The 23,842-nt window shown below is 40.0% G+C and overlaps 2 protein-coding genes across 3 annotated transcripts; both read right to left on the bottom strand.

Moving 5' to 3' along the window:
* Positions 1–1,093: 1,093 nt before the first annotated feature.
* lin7c (lin-7 homolog C (C. elegans)) lies at positions 1,094–12,246 on the bottom strand. Its single transcript, XM_053616682.1, has 5 exons — positions 11,961–12,246; positions 9,049–9,167; positions 5,804–5,875; positions 4,636–4,845; positions 1,094–3,380 (listed from the first exon to the last, which is right to left on the bottom strand). The coding sequence occupies exons 1-5, from the start codon at positions 11,995–11,997 to the stop codon at positions 3,213–3,215; spliced, it is 606 nt and encodes a 201-aa protein (XP_053472657.1). The 5' UTR covers positions 11,998–12,246; the 3' UTR covers positions 1,094–3,212.
* Positions 12,247–14,703: 2,457 nt separating this feature from the next.
* bdnf (brain-derived neurotrophic factor) lies at positions 14,704–22,898 on the bottom strand. 2 transcript variants are annotated; one of them, XM_053617333.1, is made up of 2 exons: positions 22,416–22,898; positions 14,704–15,710 (listed from the first exon to the last, which is right to left on the bottom strand). In XM_053617333.1, the coding sequence occupies exon 2, from the start codon at positions 15,687–15,689 to the stop codon at positions 14,928–14,930; it is 762 nt and encodes a 253-aa protein (XP_053473308.1). In that variant the 5' UTR covers positions 15,690–15,710; positions 22,416–22,898; the 3' UTR covers positions 14,704–14,927. The 2 variants fall into 2 exon arrangements, with proteins under 2 accessions (XP_053473308.1, XP_053473309.1); XM_053617334.1 differs by having other exon boundaries at positions 14,704–15,701; positions 22,416–22,454.
* Between the last annotated feature and the right edge of the window lie 944 nt (positions 22,899–23,842).

Below are 23,842 nucleotides of genomic sequence, written 5' to 3'. Positions count from 1 at the left end.
AGTGTAACATGGGCCTTACTGACTTGGCAGAAAGATGTTCATTTCACAACAATTTTCGATATGGTGTTAGCATTCTCGTTTGCTTTTTATCTCAGTAGTATTGGTGCCCCCACTAGCACAGCAGCAGCCTATAGTACCCTCTTGTGAAACTTCAGTCTGGTAAACATGAGAGTTGCAAGCTTTAAAAAAATAAATAAAAATATTTACCACCTCAGCACCTTGAATCTATATTAACTTGATGAATTAAACTATGCAGGCTTTTCAGACCTGTCTAGGAACCTTGTTTGTTGCAACAGCTTATTTACGCCCTCGCATTTCTATTGCAGTACACAAAGTACATGAATGCTTTTATTTCATATGCTTGATTTTCTCCTCCAAGCTGAGGAACCAGTGTATCACGAGAAGAGTGTTGTGTACATCGTCCACAATGAGAATAACTCCAGTCAGACATAGACAGTAGTGCACCTTGGAAGAAGGTGCAGGGGGTGGAGCTGAGCATTCTGCTCAGCTCCATCTGTCTCACTGTCAACAGGCTTATTTTTCATCATTAACACACTTTTAAATCTTCACACCTGAAGGTTATTAATAGGCCTCTGAAGAGGCATGATCTTGAAATTGTAGCCCGAGACTGAGATTACACATGAGGAATATACATAACGACAAGCCATAAACGACACAGCCCAAGCAGCTGAAGGTGTTAGTTCTGAAATACTTTTGAATATTTTAATGGAGAATATTGAAAATTAGCAAATTTGCTTCCTAATATATCAATTAACTTCACTGAGACAATGATCTTACTCATTGAATTTTTAAATTATATACAAGTATATAATTACATAAATAATTGTCCTATGGTTTCTTGATCATAATTCTGGATCCCTATAAACGTCCATTGCAAACGTGCACTAGCTCACACTGCCCCCTGCTGTTGAGATTAATAATTACAGGAAATAGCAAGGAGAAGAATGTTAAAACGAAAAATGAAATTATGAATCTTGAAAATGCACCATAACAAGATTTAAAAACAAAATTTGGAAAATGAGACTTGAACCAAAAGCACAGCTAAACCAATAAATAAATAAAAAACAAGAAGCCAGTATTTCTGTGTAATTTATTTTGTGCAGCTTGAAATCATTACTCTGAAGTAGTGAACCTAAGAAGTAATATTTAAGTCTATGCATCTACAGTACAAGTAAGACAATTCACCAGGAAAGAAAAGCAATGTCAAATGATACAACAATATTTAGGCTCATTAAAGCAACATTCCCAAACTAGCATATTGGACATTCAACATGATATCAAATTGCGGTCAGAAAAATTGCACGTTTGGTCTTTGTACTCGAAAAAACGATGGGACAATGTCCTCAGTAAAATAATACAAATAATTCCTTGGAAACAAAATCCCGTGAATAAAATTTATCAAAAAAGGCAAGCAAAACATCATAAGAAAATGCCGTTTACAAAAATAGCAAGTAAGCCTTCCAAAAGTGAACAGTGACGCAGATTTAGTAGTAAGGGGCTGGAGAAAGAAGAGCAAGCTTTATTGCTTAGTGTAACTTCAGGTCGTGAAATGTCAGGGAAAGTCAGAGATGGAGAAATGCAACCTGAGCTCTCAAAACTTCACACAAAGCATCCGACTCTTTCACTTTCCAGAATGGTTTTTAAGGAAGACTGAACCATTGTAATTACCAGAAGGCTTCATTTTTTTTTTTTTTTACGCAAGAGATCAGACCACCTCCCTTCACATCTCTCCAGGATTAATGAACGTCTACAATTAGAAACATGCTAAATAGTTTACGTGATGGAGAAGAAGAGACGTTTTCTTTCAATCGTGACAGTGTAAATAAGTGCGTTTAAGGTTAAAAACACATTTAAAAACATTGCCTTTTTTATCGTGAGCACAAGTGTGAAAGTCTGAAGCATCTGTGGAATGATTTCTGAATCGGTACAAATATTGCCATGAGATGAATAAGCAGGATTTAGAGAACATTCATGACTGTGTTTACTGAATAATGAATCTCACTCAGTGAAGTAAATGAAAAATAATCAGGAATTTAAAGACAGTAAACAGACTAAGCAACTACAAATCAAATCTACTAAAAAAAAAAACTAAAAAAAAACCTGGCAATAGGAATAGCAAATAAATCCTATAACTACTGCATATACATAAAAATTTTATGCTACAAAATATGTCTAGGATACATTAAAAAGAAATAAATATCTCAGTGTGTAATTAAATATTTTCACCCAAGTCTTCAGTGTGAAGGGAGTCAGTGCTTAACATTTACTTCACCAATCCTTCTACATTTTAGATTACCTTGTTGCTTCATGTTGCTGTATGATTGTGAGTAGAAACTGGAAATGCAGGAAAAGCTAGTAACTAGAACAAAAAAAAAAAAAAATAGTAAAAAAGAAAAACCCAGGATCTTCTATTCAATCCCTAACCTAATTAACTAAAAGCATCATCATGTGATTTAAAAAAAAAAAAAAAAAAAAAAAAATTTCACCCTCCATGGACCCCATGAAATATATATATATTTTTATTAATAGAGCAAAACTAAGATAACACAAAGAATGCAACATAAGTCATTATCGTGTTCTTACTTGTTGAGCAGTGTGACCTAACTTTCCAGCGGATCTTGCCACGAACCTTGTAAGTGATATATGACACATCTTGTTCCCACTCCCAACTCCCTGCTTACACCCATCTCAATGTTACAAGTGTTCAAGTGCTTAGATGCATGTCCATTCATTTTGCTCATGTGTCAGTAGATGTAACATTCAATATAGTAGAACCCAAATGGTTCTAGAGAGCTATTGCATTTTTCTTTAAGCTCTTGAGGCACTTTTTAAACTTTTATCCTTTCATTTAAAATGACCTCAGAAGCGAATCAGTGATGGTCCCCTTGCAATCCTGACCCTTCGACCTTCACCTGACACAGAGTGATGTACATTGCGTGTCGTTGTGTTTGAGTGTAACCACAGAGGGGGGAGGGGTCGGGGGTGTAGTAGTGTTTATTTCCACAAAACCGTGAAAAAGAGTGTGCTCAAACTTGAAGTATAACGAAGTTTTAGAAAAGTCTGGAAAAGCAGAAAAAAGAAGTGCCGTATGTGTGTCCAATCCCTGGGCAGAAAGAATGTGAGAAAGATAGATAGAAAGAACGAGAGAGAGAGAGATAGAGAGAGGACATGTGGGCCACAGGCAGGTTACCCTACTGCGGGTAGCTGTTCTGTTGGCGGCGTTTGGCAGATCGCATCTTCTCAAACCGAGACTCCATCTCCTCCAGCACTTTAGGGGTGTAGCGCACTACAAGCTTGACGGTGCCCTGAGCTGCCTTTAAGAGCTCCACCGCCTTCTCATGGTGCTCCCCTTCCACACTCTACGAAAGGAAAAAAAAAAAAACATGTGGTATAACAATTTTGCAAACACTGAGAAAATGTTTAGAGATATAACTTCTTTGCACTTACATGCCTATAAATCCCTAAATACGACAAACAAAATTATTCTTACGCGTCACTAATTTTAATGAACAAACTGTTAGTATTATAGTGACAGAAATGCAAACATTGCTGACAAGAAAATCCTAGCAGGCAGAGGGAGAAAAAAAATAATCACAAATACTTTTGTGCATGTTGGGGGATGAGACCCCCCCCCCCCCCCCAAAAAAAAATCCAGCGTGATCATTACTTAATAAATTATTTATTTATTTATTTACTTTTTAAAGCAGCAGCTCTATTAATTTTTTACCGTCCAATGAAACCATTCTATTAGCTGATGAGGCTTGTGGCTTCACAGGCGGGGCAGCTCAACGGTTAAGGCTCTGGTGGTTACTGATCAAAAGGTCAGGGGTTTAAGCCACTGTTGGGCCCTTGACCCTGTGTGCTCTAGGGACGTAATATCATGGCTGACACTGCGCTCTGACCCCTTCCTAACAATCTGGCATATATAAAAAAAGAATTTCGCTGTAACGTATATGTTATATTCCTCTTTTTCAAAATTTTCCTAGAAGGACATACGTATTTCACGTTCCACATGTTTCCCCTTCAGAGAATTGACTTTCCCACCGAGTGAAAGTAATTTCTGCTTGGTCTGAGTTCTGCTTTTCAGGTGTCTCCGGTATCAATTTAGAAAGAGATTGAAAATTGCAAATTCTACGGCTAAACTGTAAATTACCGGCACCTCTGGAGTTATTTTAATATCCGTTCACACCGATAAGTTGGCAAAATACAGCTGTAGTTTTTAATAATTAAAAAGCCCTGGTGTACCACATCTGTCATGTTACATGTTCGAGTTGGAAAAAGAAGGCAGCAGACTAATGTCTATAGACTGCCCCTTTCAAACCAGGCACAAAAACGCAAATGAAATGCTGCATTGCTTTCAGATTGGATTTGACATTATCCACTGATGTATTTTATTCTGTGACGTTGATTAAAATGTAGGTGAACATAAGGTCCAAACTGTCTTAAAGCCTGCAGTCATACACACATAACTTAGAAACAGAAGCTTACAGAGCAGGCACATATTTGAATTTCCTCCAATATTAACAGCTTTAAAACTATTTCTGTATCCAAAAAGGAATTGGTATACTTCCAGTTTCACTCGGATATTAACTCTCATCAAAGCCGCCTACATACCACTCCGTTGACCGAGAGCAGCTGGTCTCCTCTCTTGAGGCCACCATGACGGTCGGCAATGCCTCCGGGGATGATGCGGGAGATGTAGATGGGCGAGTTCTGCTCTTTTCCTCCCATGATGTTGAAACCGAGGCCTTCCTCGGTTTTTGGCAGCTCCACCACGCGAGGGTGGGAGTGTCCTTCGCTTGCAGCAAATGCTGCCACTGTGGCCTGGGGAACATGCAGAGTGCGTATGCTAAAGCACAACTTAATACATCGAGGCGCATTTTTAAAAATTTTAATATCGTCAAAAAATTCTTTTTTTTCTCTCCATAATTTAATTCTTTATTCTAATATTTTGAGATACTGGATTTCCATGAGCTGTAAGCTGCAATCAAGATATAAAACAAAAAAGGCTTGAAATATTTCACTTTATGTGTTATGAAGCTAGAATATATGAAAGTTCCACTTTTTGAATTAAATTACAGAAAAAAAATTAACCTTTCCACAATATTCAAATTTTTTTAGATGCACACTTGGCAACAAATATTGCATATATTAGTTAATCATTAACCTTGCTTTATTGTGAAATAAACCATCTGAAAGGTGGAGCAGGCTGATGACAAACTATTATTGAATTATTTATTTAATCAGTCACTCACTCACTTGCGACTGAAAGGGTGAACGAGCTTTACATTTCTACATCGGTTTCAGGCTTTATAAACCCCTATTTATAAAATCCATGAAATTTACGGTAAATTTTTATTTGAAACATTTCACTACTGAGGAATCAGATTAACTATAAATATCTAGTTTTCTAAACAGTAACAAGTCAAAATGGCCCCCACATTTAAAATTACAATTCCGTCTAACTTATAGATATCCCATAGCTTTTTATATATTTAAGCATATAGCACAAATGATTTCTTAATGATTATTGATGATAAAAATGATCATAAAACACTTTAATTTAAATTTGCTTTAAGATCAATGAGACTTGGTATGCCGTGCTATGGTATGGTATGCTGTACTGTGTTACCAAGTTTGCCTACTTTAGTGAAAAGAACATTATTACAGCAATTATTTCCTCACAACATGACACATGCTGCAGGGATTTGACCCTTCATTTCAAAATGAAATTAAGACAACCACCATTAGTCTTACAGATCATAGTTACTATTGAATTTACCTTTGCTGTGGCATTGGCTCTGACCTCTGGACTGCTGTTAATGTCCACTGTCTCATACACATGTTCATAAACCTGTGGCACACACACACAAAAAGCCACAATGAATATCCTATAACAAACAACTTAACATTCTACAATCATGTGTCGATCAAGCCACACCTTAAACATCTGATCTAAGGCACTGCGACACAATAACAGACACTGTTTTAAATAACAGCACTACATAAATGAAAGATCTAGGTCAGTATTTACAAAGCATCTTTGAGCAGCAATGCTATTCTAGGATCAGTTAATTCCAGAGATAACTCAAAATGCAGGCGGAACCCGATCATAGATTTGCACTTCTATTTTAAGATGTTCCATGAGTACAAGTCCCTGGAGGTGTGGAGCAAGGAGTGAATAAACAGCTTTAAGTGGATAGCACTGTTGAGTCATTCAGCAGCCAAGACGCTCATCAACTACTCAGGTAGAACTCTATCATCATCATCATCTTCGGTGGTGGTAGAATAGCTCACACAAGGTCATTACTCTGAAAACCATAATCATGTACCTTATGCAGGAGTTTAAAAACAAACCCAGACACTACACTGCAGGGGAGCTCATTTAACAAACATGTGTAGGCTGAGAGATCAGCCAAGAGGTGAACTTTCCTTAGGCGTGAATGAGCTAAGCATGCGTAGGCACTGACTTGAGAAATGGGTCAAGAACAAGGTCTGAATGGGCCACTGCAACCGATAGAACTTGGTAAACATCAAGCAAAGCGTCAAGGTTAAATTACGTCCTTCATACATTCATCTTAAGCAGCTGCTTTATCCTGGTCTGGGTGATGGTTAATCTGGGGAATGCCTATTGCGAGGCAGTAGTACCCCAGAACATCAGTCCATCCCAGGGTACCATGCCTGCTCTCATTCACACCTAGGGGCAATATAGTGTAGCCGATCCACCCACTGGCATGTTTCTGCGAGGGGGGAGGAAAGCGGGGAACCCACATGCACAGAAACTCCACACAAACAGTAACCCGAGCTTAGGATCGAAGCGAGGACCCTAGAGCTATACGGCAGCAACACTCTGCTGCCCTTATCTCCTTTAGCTGAGCACTTTACAAAGCTCTAGACTGATCACTAGAACTTGTAACAGATGTTTACAGTTAAAGACATACTATCCAAATTTTCCTTTTAGTAAATTACAAGTGTGACCTCCTCAGCACATCTGCTCCTTATGTTCGACTCCATGGACTCTAGCATGTGGTAAAATTGTATAATCCAGGGTCATATGGTGCAGGATAACACAAAAATGGTATAAGTGTTTTAGGATGTTTCACCTTAGTTCTAGTGTCAGATGTCCCGGAGCTGCACCAAACATTATTACAGCCAGAAGCATAGGCTTATGTTAAAGAACTAAAGATTTCCACTCATTTTTTAGTTTCTGTATACACTTTGACATTTTTAGCTTCTTGAATTAGGTCGCATGCTTATGAGGTAATGGATTGTGGACTGCACCACACTGCGTTTCTGGCCTCTAGAGGTTGATGGTACAAAAACGACAGATGACAAAGCAGCAGGATAGATCTGACTCAACTGCCAGCACAATCTTGAGCTAACTACACGAGTAATGGCACTTGCCATCTGAGACCCTCATTTTTGAGAAAAAACGATGGGAGCAACTATGTGGATTTCAAATGCTCGTTCATTTTCCTAAAACAAACTTGGCAGCATGTATTGAATCGCTTGGCTTACAGCTAATTAATGAAAATGATGCTCAATATAACATGACCTAGTGAACTGTGCATACTGTTTGTAATAATAAGCCCAAGAGCATAGTCTTAAACTGAAATGGATTGAACCCTGTAGTCCTTTTAGCACAACGGGTATGCGAGTTGCAAGGAAAAACAAGAAAAGACGTTTCTAGACGCCAAGTCACTTCTAACTTTTGGGAATGCGTAATTCTCCCCTCTGAAGAATTAGCCGCATCTCTGAATGGATGAATGAAATCGATTTAGACCTTAATTTGCTAAAACGTTTCTACATTTACTGCCTGCCTCATAACTGTGCTTTGACTAATATAATATGTGGCATTCAAGTAAACAGGGATACGCTTCAGAATTCTCGTCAGTGGTTAAAGTATTCCTTTTAAACCCTAAAAGCGATATGGTCAAAAAAAAAAAAAAAAAAAAAAGATCTCAAGATACTTTTTGTATCTCGCTAAGAAACTGCCAGCAACACCATAGTGTAGCATTTTTTTTTTTAAAAAAAGGAAAAGGAATTAGATAAATCATTTGTAAGTTGCTTTGGATAAAAGCGTCTGCTAAATAAATAAATGTAAATAAAAATATTAAAGATTTAAACTATTACAAAGCTGCTTCCAATCAGTTTCCAAATGTTCTTTTTAAAATAAAAAGTAAAAAAAAAAAAAAAAAAAAAAAGATAATCACAATACCCACAATATCTGAAGAAAATGCACCATGATATAATTTACAACAATATCAATATAATATCTGAATACTCGTTTCTGATTGGCTGGAAGGTGTGCGTTCAAACCGTATAATGCATAGGTAGTTCCAGTCAGTTTGATCAACGTTTTAAATTAACGCGCTGCTTATAAACACCTGTAACCATAATAACATACAATTACAGCTGTATAGAGTAGTTAAACTCACAGTTTCGTTATTAGTAGAGATGCGGCACAGACGCAGGTAACTCACACACACACAATCTCTCTCATAACTATTTATTATAATTCGTTCAAATACATGTAATCTTATCACACTACTTTATCTCTGTGTATGATTTAGAGCGGGCAGAATTCTAGATCTAACGACCCGTGTATAAAATAACTAACGTAAGTTAAGCGTTCAGTCAAATTTTAGCAGTGCAAACATCAATGACAGCTTTAACTTGTCAGTGCTGGCAAGTGACCATGGTATAAGCGGGATAATCCATGACTAGGTGTGCGTGACATGATTTTAATCATGCACTTCGTGTCAGGTGGTTCTGCATTAAAATCGTGCGATGCACACCTAGCTGTGGATTATCCCTACAAAATTGCCTGGCCCTAATTGCTTACATGACAGTCATCTTGGAAAATCTCAATCTCAGGTGATTTGATTTTTCTTTTTTAACAAACTGCATCACAACCATAAACATAATATGAGGAAAAAATTTTCCACAGAACTATAGAGGAGAGCTAGCTAGAGAGTGGGAATTGGCAAGCAGCCAAAATTGTTTAATGAACAACACTATGCTTACCTCTCGTACAGCGTTGCAGAACTCGCTTTGCAAAACCCTCTGTAGGGCCTGCAGCTTCTGAGGCGGAACTTCTCCTGTTCTCTGGAGTTTGTCCAGCAGCTCTATGGCACGAGAAATGTCTGGGAAGAGAAGATTTCTGTGAGGCAAGACAAGACTACCAGTTAAGCCTACCATTAGACCTATACCATCTAGAGTTGTGATTTTTGGCATGAAAAGCTGGACTCGGGTCCTGGTGCAATGCTGTGATAGATATCGTCATTGGCTGCTTCTGAGCAATTATATTAATCCTTTGAGAGTATTCAGCAAACATTAATGGTCACACTGCCAAAAATTTTTTGCCTGGCATTTAGACATTTTCTCTGGCATCCATCAAGCAGCCCTGCATTAAATTTAATTAAATTTGCTCCAATGCTTTGGATTTTTACAAATCCATCAGTTTAACATTAATACTATGACTCATCAAGGCATCAGGCCTAATACAGTGGTACATGTCTGATGCAAGTAACTACTCTTCAAATTTATCTTGGTGGTCTTTTTGAGTATAGATTATTTTGAGTCCTCAGTAATGTACCTTAAAGAGACTCTACTTTAAACTTAAGTATTAATTCATAGTTTTTAACCTTCGAAGTGCATGACTGTAGGTCGGTCAGGATAAGATTGTCTCCCAGTAAATAATTACATGTACAATGAAAACGTTTGATGCCACAACATAAATAGTCTTACTGCTTTAAACAGACAACATGCCTGTTTCTAGATGCTCCCGAGTTTCTGGCTGGATGTAAAAGTGGCCTGTAGAGTACAAATAACCTGGAAGATGTGTAGAATATATATATTTTTGTAAACAAATTCATTAAGCCATGGCCTTAGCAAAAATATCAAGTTCCTGAGAAAACCTGACTTCCAGCCCGGAACGCTGTTTGTGTTTGGATGTTATAGACACTATACGGGTCACTTAAGACCCTCGGGTGGAGCTTCATGAACATGGGTGGGAATGGGTGGCGATAGTACAAAGACGGAAGAAAAAAAAAAAAACACTAATAAAATTCTAATGTCGAATCCACCTAAAGTTTAGAGACCTAATCTTGGGAAAATAAAAAAAAATATTCTTACCTAATCCACATTTAATGCTGATTTGGCAGACCTAATAGACATACGCAATAACGTAAGATTCCTGTGTCTGTGGGGGATTGGTTCCAAGCCCCCCCCAGCGGACACCTGAAACCGTGGACAGTAGCGAACACTATACTGTACATACCTATATCTGTCCTGTACCTATGATAAAGTTTAATTTACAAGTTAGGCACAAAATGACTAACAATAACAACTAATAAAACAAATAATAATAAAAAGATAAGTGAATGTGGTCTCTCTCTCTCTCTCTCTAAAATATTTACTATGCTGTACTCACCCACCTTCTTTTTCGTACTTCTACTACACTGGACAAAGCGATGATTAACGTCCCGAGCAGAAATGATCACGTTACTCAGAACGGCACCCAATTTAAATGACGCATGTTTACTGTACTTCTGGAATTTTCTATTTTATTTTTTCGGGCCATGGTCAATTGCGGGTTCAGTTAAACAGTGGTAACTGAAACAGCGGACATGGGGGTTTTACTGTATGCACATCTGCAGTGATCCTGAAATCCAGTCTGTCTGATATATACTGATATACAGCAGTCACAGGTTATATGCAGCAGGGATTCGCAAACGTTTTGCGGCCAGAGACCACTTTAACTGTAAAATAAACTTCACAGACCTCCTCAGTACAGATTTGGCCTATTTTAGGAACATAATCAAACTATAGAAATATTAGGCTCACTATTAAAGGGTGTACAATAATATTTAGCTGATCTATTGGAGTCATAGAGCATTTTATTGTGGCAGAACACATTAGGTCCGTATTATTTACAGGCTTCTTGTTCATGAGTTATTAAGGTTCAAATAAGCACCGTAAGAACTCTATAATAAACAAAAAATGTGTAACCCACGCTTAAAACAAACACCCAGACCATGCTTTTATTTATACACACACACACCACATGTATATATAATGTATGTGCATTTCATTATATTACTTGCCATTTTACCACTTGTACATACAATGTCTATAAATAAGGCTTATTTCCTATACATACAGTTTAAATTAGCCTTTTATTATTATTATTATTATTATTATTATTATTATGATGCCTAATGGACCCTACTTTGAGAACTACTGACCTATACCAAAGTAAATAATATACCACTTTACCCTGAATATAAACTGGATCTGGAACACCAATCAAGTGGACGCTTAAATATTTATTTATTTATTTATTTATTTATTTTTAATTAAAACCATTTTAACGAATAGATCCAAATAGGGAAATGTTTAATGGCAGCCATTACGCCGTTCCTTATTATGCTGTGACATTTCTAGTAATTTCTTCAGCAGAGCTCCATGGATCAAGTTGTAAAACCCAAACCCATCACTTCCGATGTGCCTACGTGCACTTCTTAGGGTATGTAACAATGGCATCTACACCCTACATAGTGCCCTAATTGAAAAATCGTGAGATATTTAGGAGTGGGTCTGTATCGCCTGACTACATCTGTGCATTTCTGATAAGTAGCTTTGCGCACAATAAATAGCTACTGTCTGGCTTGCTAACACTTTAAATTATATAGAGAAACTTAATAATGGGTAATTTTGTTTTATTTTTATTTTTTCTTTACATATATTGTAGAGAAACTCTAATGGTCTTTTATTCCTTTGTAAAAACGTACTTAATTATACGCTATTATCCTTAAAAAATGAACAGTGGTAGAAGCGCTAGCTAGCTGTGTTTAGCTTAGCATCGTTACCAGTCTGTACGGTTCACATCGCTGACGCCCAAACCGTCAATAATTTATTACAATTGTGCTGTTTACCTCTTTCTAATCGCACCGGCTCCCCCAGCGAGGCCATTTTTTCAGCCGTGGATACTCCACTTCTGGTTGGGAAAAGCTCAGTGGGTAGCTAGGCGCTGTGTCTTCCCTGCTATTTTTGTAGCAAGTGGCTAAGCACCAATGCAAAGAGATTAACGGGGGGAGTCGAAGAGCATCCTTTCTGCGCAGGAAATGCGCATAAAATACGGTCCCATCCTTATCAGAGACACAGTGGCGCCAAAACCCATTTTGTAACACACGTTTCGTATTATTTGTGTAATGGGATTTTGAATAACACAATTTCACACATAACACAGCTCTACAGGGCGACATACATGAGTGATTTGTTGATATTCATCTAAACCAGGCACTGCTGGCTTTCTTCTAGTTAGCATTTCCATCTACTGGCCAAAAGGCATAATTACTAAACTGCAGCTAATTTACGCAGTCTGTCTATAATAAAAAAATATTAGGCGACTATATATGAATACTACCAGTTTTACTTCGACTGTTACTAATAGTAATAATCTTAATCTTATCTTAATTTTTGTTTATTCCGACTTCCAGTAATGATAGGAATGACCTTTATTTTTTGGCACATTCAGAATATTTCAAATGCACTTGAAGTTGCTGTACCAAAGATCGACAACTGACACAATGTCTCTCAGAAATCAGTCCTTTCCCTGTACTGTATATAATACAGGAGCTGTACTCTTCAACTAGGAAGGACTTAAAGTCCAATATTATGCTACACTCACAAAATAATTATATAACTATAAATCAGAAAGGGATAGGGATATGCATGGAGTGGCCTACTTCCATGGCAAATGGGTCAGGGCTCTGCTGGGTCTCTCACCAGGCACTGCTTTGAACTTGGGACAATTTGAAACTCACCAAAATAACTCAGACATATAGCTGGTTTCTCAGCCAGGACAACTTATCTATTGCAGTGCCTCTCGATCCAGGTCTTGGAGTACCACCGTCTTGCACATGTTGGTATTTTCTCTCCTCTGTGTCACCCGGTTCAGTCTGGTTCATGCTTGTTAATTAGCTGATGACTTGAGAAGGGAAAACATCAAAATATACATGGTTGTGGTTCTCCAAGATCAAGACTGGGAAACACTGTTTACTGCAATGCTAATTGGCCTGTCTACATTTAATTACATTCTTTTAAATACATTCTTTTTAATCACGTTATAATGGTAACAAATCTGACAAATAATAATTAGTAGAATCTTTGAGTCTTTAGATTTTTTAGATGGTCCTTGTGTGAATGATGCCCTTCGTTATTCAGACAGGTATGCATAAGGATAGAGAACTAATATCAAAGTGACACCATTGTATCAAGAGTAATATGAAATATAGTAAAAGGATATAAACTTGAGGTGCACAAATATGTGTGTAAGTTCTTGTCAAACAAGTTCATCTGCTTGGGGTTATAGACATTTGTTATCTGTGGATCTGAGTTGTTTTTTTCTTTATAAGATATGGATGTAGAATATTCTAGAGTTCTGACTGCACATGATGTCCAACCCAGAGTATCTACTCTCACGCTGTACCTTGTTTTCAACACTGTGTCAACACTTCAGACACATGGGTCTGATAACAATCTATGAGCTGAAACAGGTCCGTCTGTGCACAAAGATGGATCAGATATCAAGTGGAGTGTATTAGAGTGTTGAACTCACTGATCTCTTTTTTTCTAGGACAAAGATAATGTACTTGTGATAGAAATGATAGCCCATGACCAGTGATTGAAGGAGAAACACCACCTACCGCCACCATCTTAGCTGGATTTATGTTCCACACTCAGAGTGGACCTTACCTGAACAGTGTCGCTCCTCTGCTTGGGCAGGACGTGAGAGATTGCGTGGGATGTATGCAAGAGGCTTGGAGAGCAGGTGCTGTTTTGCATATTTACTCTGGCTTGTGTGTATTGGTTTTTGTTATAAAACATTTTACATTTGATTATCATATATGTATGGATGATCTTGTCATTACTACATGGTCTCTTTTTCAGAACTCAAGCTCTTTTTTTTAATGCACTGGGTAATTTTGCCCAAAACTAGATTCCAGCTGTGAGTTCAATTTCTAGGAGGAAGATAATCGTCTCTTCTCCGAGGTTTGTGCTGAATTTATACCTGTAAAGGGAGAGCTCAAACTTTATTGACATTGGGTTTGTTTTTCACTTGCCTATAGTCATTTTTATTTCTTCAAATATTTCAATTTAATATTGCAAACAACTTCACAACATACAAAATGAATTATATTAATTCAGAACATATGTGAATGAAATATATATATATATATATATATATATATATATATATATATATATATATATATATATATATATATATAATTTTTATAGTGTTTTTTTTCTTTCATCTTTCATTTCGTGGGGATAAAAAAATAAACAGCAAAGCTTTGACAACAGCACCTTGACATAGTATGTAATTCCAACATAACCTTGAGAAGTTTAGAATAGGAAACAGTTAAAGTACTTAGAGGAGGATGTCCTGTCACTGCTGAGAATGTAAACAGAATCTTTTGGTTGGAATAGTGGTCTTGTTTTCTGAAAGTGGACAGTTTTTTGTTCAATTCACAATTGAAGCAGCATGCAAGTTTTTTTTTTTTTCTTTTTCCTCTTAAATAATCTCTCCTCTCATCTGTTGAGTTCTTGGCAACGTAAAGAAAACCACAACGTCTTGCGGAATGTGATATAGTAATTTGAACTGGGAGCAAATGACTGATCAGATCTTTTTTTAATTGTTTACAAGGTCATGAATATGTTCAATAAATAGACTGTAGTATCACTTTACTGTATAAACTTCATCTTTTTTACATGCAGTCCATAAAATTTTCATCTGACGGAATAATTTACCCTGTTATGTATATATACAAATAGATATTTACTCTTTTTCTTTCTCTCTTGTTAGAACTCTCAATAAAATCTATACATTGTGTACACTATCTCCCCCTCTTAATGGTCAATGTGCATACACACGAAGTGTCTATCCGTATAAACCTCCAGCCGATCTTCCGTTTGCTATCCATGGTGAGGGCTCGCACGTACGATTGGGTTGTCCGGCATTGCGAGTTATAGTGCCGCTTGTCTATTCCTCGGCAGCCCTCCTTCGTGTAACCCAGCGGGTTGCATTTGGTCTCGTAAAAGTATTGCTTCAGCTGCCCATTGGCCACCGGGACCTTCTCCAGCACGGTGACGGTCTGGCCGGACATGTCGATAGCCGTCTTTTTGTCCACGGCCGTCACCCACTGGCTAATACTGTCGCACACGCTGAGCTCGCCACGCCGCGCCGGGTCCGAGTGGCGCCGCACCCGCATCGACATGTTGGCGGCATCCAGGTAGTTTTTGTATTCCTCCAAGAGAAAGAGCAGCGGCGGCTCCAAAGGCACTTGGTTGCTGATCATCACACGCGATGCATACGTGTCGACGTCCTTTGACTCGGCCGTTGCTGCGTTGCCGGGGCCCCCCCCTCCCTGGCCCTGCGCTGCCTCCCCCTCCACTTCCAGTAGCTCCTCGATCACCTGCTCGAACGTGTCCGTGAGCGAGGGCAGAGCTCCCCCGCTCGGTGGAGTCCCATGGCCCCGGGCGGCCCCCAGGTAGCCCTCGGCTCGGTGGCCCCCCACAACGCCCGGCACCTCTCTCATGGGCGCAGCTCTCATGCAACTGAAGTATGAAATAACCATAGTAAGGAACAGGATGGTCATCACTCTTCTGACCTGTTGGAACTGGAGATAGTGACAGAGGGAAAGGTGTGTGTAAGGTGGGGTGGGGTGGTTCAGGGAGGGACATAAAGGAGAATAAGAAAAAAGGGGAGGGATGGAGAGAAACAGAGATTTCAATTTTAAAAGCGATACGTCTAAAAGAACAAGTACAAGACAGTCATGTTCACTTTGCACTGATGCCTAATCATTAGTCGTGCTGCATTATTTTTCTGTTATCTTTGTCAATTAGATCTGTTTCCCCAAAGTGCCTGTTGTCTCGTTTGCAGCCAGTCCCCCTGGCAGCCGATGCTCTCATGTAAACTGTGATCAGAGTTGCAGACCTAAAACATTCACATTTCATAGCAACCGACCCACAACATGCCAACTTGTTATTTCTTTGTTGCATTTTTAGTTCCTGGCAGTTGAGGCCCAGGGGAACGTTGGCACTACTGACGCATCACACCGAATCTGTCCACACACACACATACACACACGTACACACATGAAGACACATACAGAGACTCAGGAGTATCATTAGGAGGACATGAGAGGCTCTCACCCACTCCCTCTTTCCCGCACTTCCCTCCTGCCTCCCTCCTCGCCCTCCTCTCCTGCTCTAGCATCCCATCAGACTAACGCAATCCTGACTGATGTTAAGTGCTGGTGACCAGTGTGTAGTAGTTATAACAACAACAACAAAAAAAGACTAAAGTCAATTTTGTAATATTGATGAGAGTAAGATAGGGTTCAAAGTATACCGATAGTTTACTACTTATATCTGAAGAGCAAAAATGGCCTAATATTTAAGCCTTAAAGCTAAAGCAACAGCGGAAAAATCCTCCACTGTAACGCTTACATTCACCACTACTGATTCAAACAGTCTGTAAATGCTCTACTTCTAGCTTGTTTTAATTAAGAATCTTGAGTCATCACTAAAGAGCATGTTCTATGTAGAGGTCACCAGGTAAATGAAGAGACAGAGAGTGAGGGAGAGAGGAAATTGACTACAAGAGGGAAAAAAAAAACAGGATGCCATTCATTCACCCATGCACTGATTCATTCATTCATAAAAACTACTCTATGCCCAACGGGTGCATTTCACACATCCGGGTCAAGACGGCCACCGACACCACCAACAGAAAGACGCAGAGAAAGCCAGGACTGTCCCTACAGCGCGCCGCTCATCCTTTCTCTCACTTTCATCTCTCTATGCCTATCCCTCACTCTCTTACCTCTCTGATGCCCCTATGAGTCACAGCAATTCATCACGTCCGTCGACATCTCAAAACTCGCCGCAACATTCACAAACAATAGCACGGGGAGCATCCAAAACACCAGCACAAAAAGAAGACATCCCTCATCTGCTCTCCTTCTTGAGGAGGAGGAGGTGGAGGGGCTGGGGGAGAGAATGCGAGTGTGTGTGTGTGAGGGGGGGGCGTTTTAAAAATAGCCAACGTCGCAGCACAGCTCGGCCAGCTCTCTGCGTGGCGTCCTCCCTCTACCCCGAGCATCCTCCGGAAGAGGCATGGAGAGGATGCACTCATGCAGCGGAAAGAGACTGAAGAAGGGTGGGAGAGACATGGCGGCACGCCCCTCTCTAAAAGGCATTTGTTTCATTCTTAATTGGCGTCTGGGGCCACGGCTGCGATTTGCCAGCGCAGCGGTGACTGCCATGGAGACACGGCAGCTATAAATAGGCGAGCTGGGAGTCCCATGGTCTCGATTCAGAATATTGCAGCCTTCCCCTTAATGAGCGCTGAGTCCCCTTGCGCTGTGACGTTTCACCTGGCGAGGTGTGCGCATGGGTGTGTGTACGTGTGTGTGTGTAAGAGAAAGACTGTGGGCACATGCATTTGCAGATGTGTGTGTGGGTGTGTGTGTGTGTGCGTGTATGCTTGTGTTTGTGTGTCTGGTAGGAGAGAAAGAGATAGGAGCTCCGTTAATTTTTTCTCCCACATAGTCAAAAACAAGCACTGAAAAAAATATAAATAAATTAAAAACAGGCTGGGATTACAGCTTTGGAGGATGGATCAATCCTAATCGAATGAAGCACAGAGTAAAATGTGTGCATGCGCTGCTTCTGCAGGCATGAAAAGATACTTCAGCCCATCAGCTTTTCCAGTCATGGAAAAAAAAAATTCTTACATTGTCAGCAATTACCTCCGCAGAAACTTCAGAGAGGATTTTAAAGTGCCGTCGAGGATTAGGACTTGATTGCGTCTTATGTCATACTTGCTCACTTCTTTGAAATACTTCCAAATGTGTTGCACCTTCAGGGACAGATATATTTCTGGCAGCATCCTCTCTCTCCCCCCCCCCCCCCTCTGAATGGCACTAATGTGGGTTTTATGTACACACTCGGCCACAGCCCAGCATCTGCCCCAGTTTCAGGTTGATCTCAATTACCAAACATCTGTTGTCCCTCTGATGAGGGAGGTATTATATAAATTGCGAGTGCTATCGAATGATAGATAATATAACACCATCACTGGGGGGGGTGATAGTAAAACTTGATAAACCTGGCACAGCACTATCTCACCTGTTTGGACCTGCTTAAAAAAGCGCATATGGTCCTGATAACTCACCGTACAAACCGATGATGGACAGCTGTATCAGCGCGATCTTTTGGCTCTGTCGTACAAGCCACATGCACGTGGAGTGTGTAGCTTGGAACGAAAGTAACTGGAGATTGAACGCTCTGAATGTGGACAACACTGCATCTTATAATCCACAACTCTTAGGCAGCGAAAGGGTGGGGTGGGGGTATGATCTCGAGCGTCATTTCTCAGCATAACAACCCTGATGACGTCTCTTCCAGGTCTCCAAGGCGGACTGGGCAGGGAGGTGGAGGATGGAAAGGAGTGTTGTGGAGTGGGGGGAATGGCTAAGGGGGGGGTGCCACTCATCAGCTTGCAATTGCTTGCCATTCCTCTGGGGTCCCCTCTCACCAGGAACAACAAACAAATTTTATTTCTAACCCTGCTATTTCCTGTTTCCATCCGGCGAATCAATATGGATTATGCTCTCAATCACCTTCCTGTTAAAACGCAATCTAGGCGGTGAATCAGTTTATTGCTCGGGGACCGAGCTGGCAATAAGCGAGACCTTGTTCAAACCAGAAGGGGGGTGGAAACCAAATTACCGCCATGGACACATTGTTCCACTTTAATATGTCTGATGTGTGTGTCTTTCCCTCTGAGCTGCGTCGCGCAGTCACAATATCAATATCCGGTCAATATAACGCAAACATGGTGTTTCATGATGTGCGCATGTACAGGAGGAGGGGGTACAATCTGTAGAACGAGCTGTGGCGCAAACAGAGGTGGGACTTTCGAAGTTTATTTATGTACCTTTTTGTGAACACTATTCTGTCACCATGGAAGCCAGGTGCATTATATTCTTTTGAATATGCCACACATAGCATTCCAAACAGCCAGGGCTCCCTCTATAGAAGTATCCCTCAAGCCTCAGGTGACCTTTGGATCCCTCTGTCTACAAAAGAAGGATGAATGTATAGTGATGACATGATATCTACACAGCTGTATTTGATAATGTGTCCTCTCTCACACACACACACACACACACCGGAGGGCTTAGCAGGAGCACTTTCAGACACTTTTCATTGCTAAATATGATTTATCTCTGTGCGCACATGAGTGGCAGCACTACTGCTGTTGGGTGGGGTGGGATGGGGTGGGGTTGGGGGGTTGTGGCTGGCGGGAGGTGGTAAAGAGTAACGTGCACCTGCTCAATTGTTTCGACAGAAGCTGGTAGGACAGGGTGGTTTGCTTTGCACGCTCCCGGTTCCTCGCAGCTCTATTTGCTTAAGTCTCCCTGCCATGCATGGATTATTTAAGAAATCCCCTCATGACAGGCAGATGAAGCTTGGTTAACATGAAAGTGTATCGGGAATAACAGCTTTTCTGGTAGAAATAAAAAATAAATAAATAAAAGGTTTCCATTTTCTTCATGTGCCATAGACTATTTCAAAAGGTCACCAAGGCTATAACAAACTTTAAAACAAACCACAAGAAAGGATCTTAGAAGGTATTGTGAATCAGGAAGATTAGGTCTTAGTTCTACATTTTCTCTCTTAATAAAAGCAAGAGCTTTCTAGATGAATAAATAAAAAAAAGCCTGTAAAATTGGCAGACTAGTGTTCAAATTAGGTGGAAACTCTAAGGGAGTTCCACCAGGGGGCATTATTGTTTGAAAAGTTCAAATGACCTTACACCTCTTGTTTGGCTTTATGTGATAGAATGCAACGTTTTATGGAGGAAAAAAAACCCCACCAGACAAAATAAATAAATAAATAACTTAATAAAGTATTCTAAAATTATTCAGTGTTTTACAATCTTCAGTGTCAGCTAATAACCAAACTAGTGACTGCTTAGATCCACGTTCTAACAAACATTCTGCATATTTAATCTTTAAGCTGTTGGATAAAAGTAAACCAAATATTCCTGTTCCGATACATAAGGTCCTGTTTGGTTTAAAGTTTTTGCTATAGGTTGTATTTATTATGTGCTTCAACAATTATTGTGTGCTTCAATAAATACATTATAAACGAAATTATGCCAGTGTTGAAACCTTCTAACAGTACCTAACTAAGATATTTCATTTACATGAAATTTTATGTCACCAATACCTACCAACCTCACACCGATTTCGCGCTCAAAAACACTGAGATGGCTGCTTTGCTTTGACTGTTGCTAATGGCTACATGCCAGGCTAATGATTAATCTTTGGGAGGGATCAAACAGCAGCAAATGGCAGCATGCTTGTAAAAACTTTGCTTCATTCTCGCTCCATGTTCGCGACTGTGAGGATAAGGCAGGATCCTTTGAAGTACATCCTCAGGTAATTGCGGTTTCTTCTACAATGTAACACAGCTGTGTTGTAGACAAGCGCAGAACAAGACAGAAGATATTTTAAGTTCGTGATCTCCAGCTTCTTCTATGGCTGTTACGCTGCTTGTTCATTTCAGTCGACTGGCTTTTATCCCGAAACGGTTGAAGAACAAAAGTAAAACATCCTGTTTCATAGAGTTTGCAACAGTTGTAGTGCATATAAACAAATTCTTGATCTCTCTACTTGCAGAGAAAGCCACATTTGATAGCCGAATGAAGGCGCTTAGGGAATTTTAGGGTGTATAGTTGTGTCATTTACATTCTTTAGCATAAATGTCACAGAACCCTCTGAATTTTAGTTTAGTCTGACTTTATTTGGTAGACTAATTGCTTCCTTCTGAAGTGCTTAGGCTTCTTAGTTGGAGTCCTGCTGCCTCGCGGAAAGCGGGGAACCAAACCAAATTAAACTTTAGTGCGGTAATGATTAATGTATAAGTTTCGGCTCTTCACGTAACAGGAGAAAGGACGAGCATTGGCAGGATCCGCCTCGGAAATATCATCCAAGATTGGCCAACTGTGATGCTGGTAGGTGTTGTTTTCATGTAGGCTAGGTGACTTTCTGGCTTAGCTACTGAGAACATGTTCAACTCTGGGCTAGAAACATTACCACATCCAAGCCTGACTAGAAGTGTGCAAACTTTTGATCCAACACAATTAGTAAAACTACATTTTCACTTCAGCTTTGGCCAAATACAATTAGCAACACAATCCAAGAGTTAAGTGCAGCTCAGGAATTTACTCAGTTTATACGCTAGATGGCGCTTTTGTCTACATGAATTGCATGTTACGCTTTTATTCTCAGCATACGAAGGGACATAGTGTAACGCACACAGGCACTTTATTCTACATATCAACACAAGCACAAGCAAAACAAAACAAAAACAAAAACAATTCAATAAAAAGTTCAACTTCAATACATGAAGTGAAAGGTCTGGACTGTACACTCAGATGAAAGCAGACAAATTAAAGTTCTTCAAGCACAAAAATACTCTCAAATACATCAGCACACTAATGGTTTTCTCTTCTAGTCAACCAACCAATGATAAAACAGCTACTCAGCAATGTAACAATTCACCATCAAGTCCAAGCTAATGAGAAATATTGACAGGTCGTTAAATAGTAACGATCAAAATTCCCAAGAATATGAATCGTTGCAATTTCCAGGAATCCGTGACCACTCAGCTGGGCTTATTTTGCTTTGCATTTATTATTAAACGCGAAATTCAGAGCTCGTTGCAATTACAGTGATGTTCTGTAATGCACACACACACACACACACACACACACACACACACACACACACAAAGTTAGATGTGAAACCTTGGGAGAGTTGATGAGGCTGTAGGGAAAAGCTAGACTGCACTGTAAGCCTAACCCCAGAGCTCAAGTTTCCTATGAAAGTCTTATCGAGTGCACCAAACTCCACTTATACATTTAGTCTACTACATTTCAAATGCACAAGTACATTTCTCTGTCCTCTTTAGCAGTGGAAGGACCATAACAGAACACGCAAAGTATTCAGTTTAATAATAGAGACGTTAAGGGAAACAGGGGGCTGTCTAATGAGTGTGTTGACTGATCGCTTTAACTGAAATGATGTTTCAGGTGAGACTAGTGGAAATATTTAAACTTTTTTTTTTTTTATGCATTCCGAATACATTTCACAGAGATGGAGCTATTTTCTTATTAGCCTAATTAATGCATGACCAAAACAGCCTAGGTTATAATTGCACAAGCACGCGATCGCGTGCTCAAATATGTTGCTTGAATACTTTTCACAAAGTCTAACCAAAGCATTCGGTATGAAAACAAAACCTACCTTTATTTTACTGTCCAGTTCTAAAGGGAGACCATTCAGCGGGACAGTGTCATCTGGGATGTTTTTTTGGATCAAAAAAAGTCCCCCAGCGCGCGCAAACCCCTCACGCGTTTCCCCCCCAAGCTTTAATTCCTCGCGCTGGTTTTTTTTTTCTCTTTTTTTTCTGCCAAGCAGCAGCGCCGAGTTGTCGTCAGTCTCTTCAGCTTTGGAGCAAATAGATTAAATTATTGATGGCGGAAATCGCACGGGCGAGGTAATGCACTCCCATGACTGAGCGGATCCTTCGCAGGTCGGTTCAAGCGCTCTGGACGGCATGCTCCGTACACACATATACACATACACGCACGCGCGCGCGCGCGCGCACACACACGCACACACGCACGCACTCACACACACACACACACACACCACACGGGTCTGGATTAATGCGCACCGCGAGAGCTCCCGAGCTTGAAATGACAACTTCATTCCGCGCGATTCTGGTACGATTCTGGTGCCTCGACGTCACCTCTGCTACGTTGACGTCGAGGCACGTGACTCGAGTGAGTCAAGCTTAATAAACCGAAAGTGGCGTGGTCCTACATCCGAAACCGCAGACTACTGGAGATTGTGCGGGAGCTATGCTACAGTCTTAAGGCGTACTTTTTTTTCTAGCAGGGTAGTGTGCGCCATTATTTGTCTTTGGAGAAGCTTTAATCAGAGATTACTTCTATACCTATTCTATTCTAATTGCTCGACAATACCTATCTGACTTATTCTGTCTTATCTAGCCTAAATGATAATGTCAGTGATCTAGATATCAATCATAGTCATATTTTACACGTTTTCCTGTGGATGTATGTGCGTTATGCGTTATTACTGTGTCGCGCACGCACCCCATTGTTTTTTTATTTTATTTTTTTAAATGCGTTTTAAGAATTGTATCATGTAAATCAAATACAAATTCCCCGCTGAGTTTCCCCCCCCCCCCCCCGCCCCGACTTTGTAATGTCTGTAGATGTTGTTGAAAAGCTCAAGGGGATTCATTCACTGCTTTACACCCAGTCAGGGTGCCATTGTTTTCTAGTGGACCCAGGATGGGCTCAAATGAAACACCTTCATGTGAAAGGACCATAGATTGTCCTGTGAAAATGGATAGTTGCTTTTGTGATTCTAAAAAAAAAAAAAAAAAAAAAAAAAAAAAAAGCTTCAAAGTGAAGCGGTTCCTCCTGCTTTCCACCACATCAAGGTCCTATTCTTGTCTAGAGATCTCCTGTGTGTGATATCTTAAACTATTGTCAGTTGTCTATTGAGCACCTTTGTAACCTGCAAGGAGAGCTTGTGTGCCAGATGCTGGCCAGACGGTTTAAAAACAAAACAAAACATATTTTTCAGTCAGCCACCTTAAATCAGTGGAAATGGACTAGAAGGATTAATATCAAACTGTC

Source organism: Ictalurus furcatus, chromosome 27 (genome assembly GCF_023375685.1).
Source record: "Ictalurus furcatus strain D&B chromosome 27, Billie_1.0, whole genome shotgun sequence".
Classification (NCBI taxonomy): Eukaryota; Metazoa; Chordata; class Actinopteri; order Siluriformes; family Ictaluridae; genus Ictalurus; species Ictalurus furcatus.
This window is presented reverse-complemented; position numbering and strand designations above follow the sequence as displayed.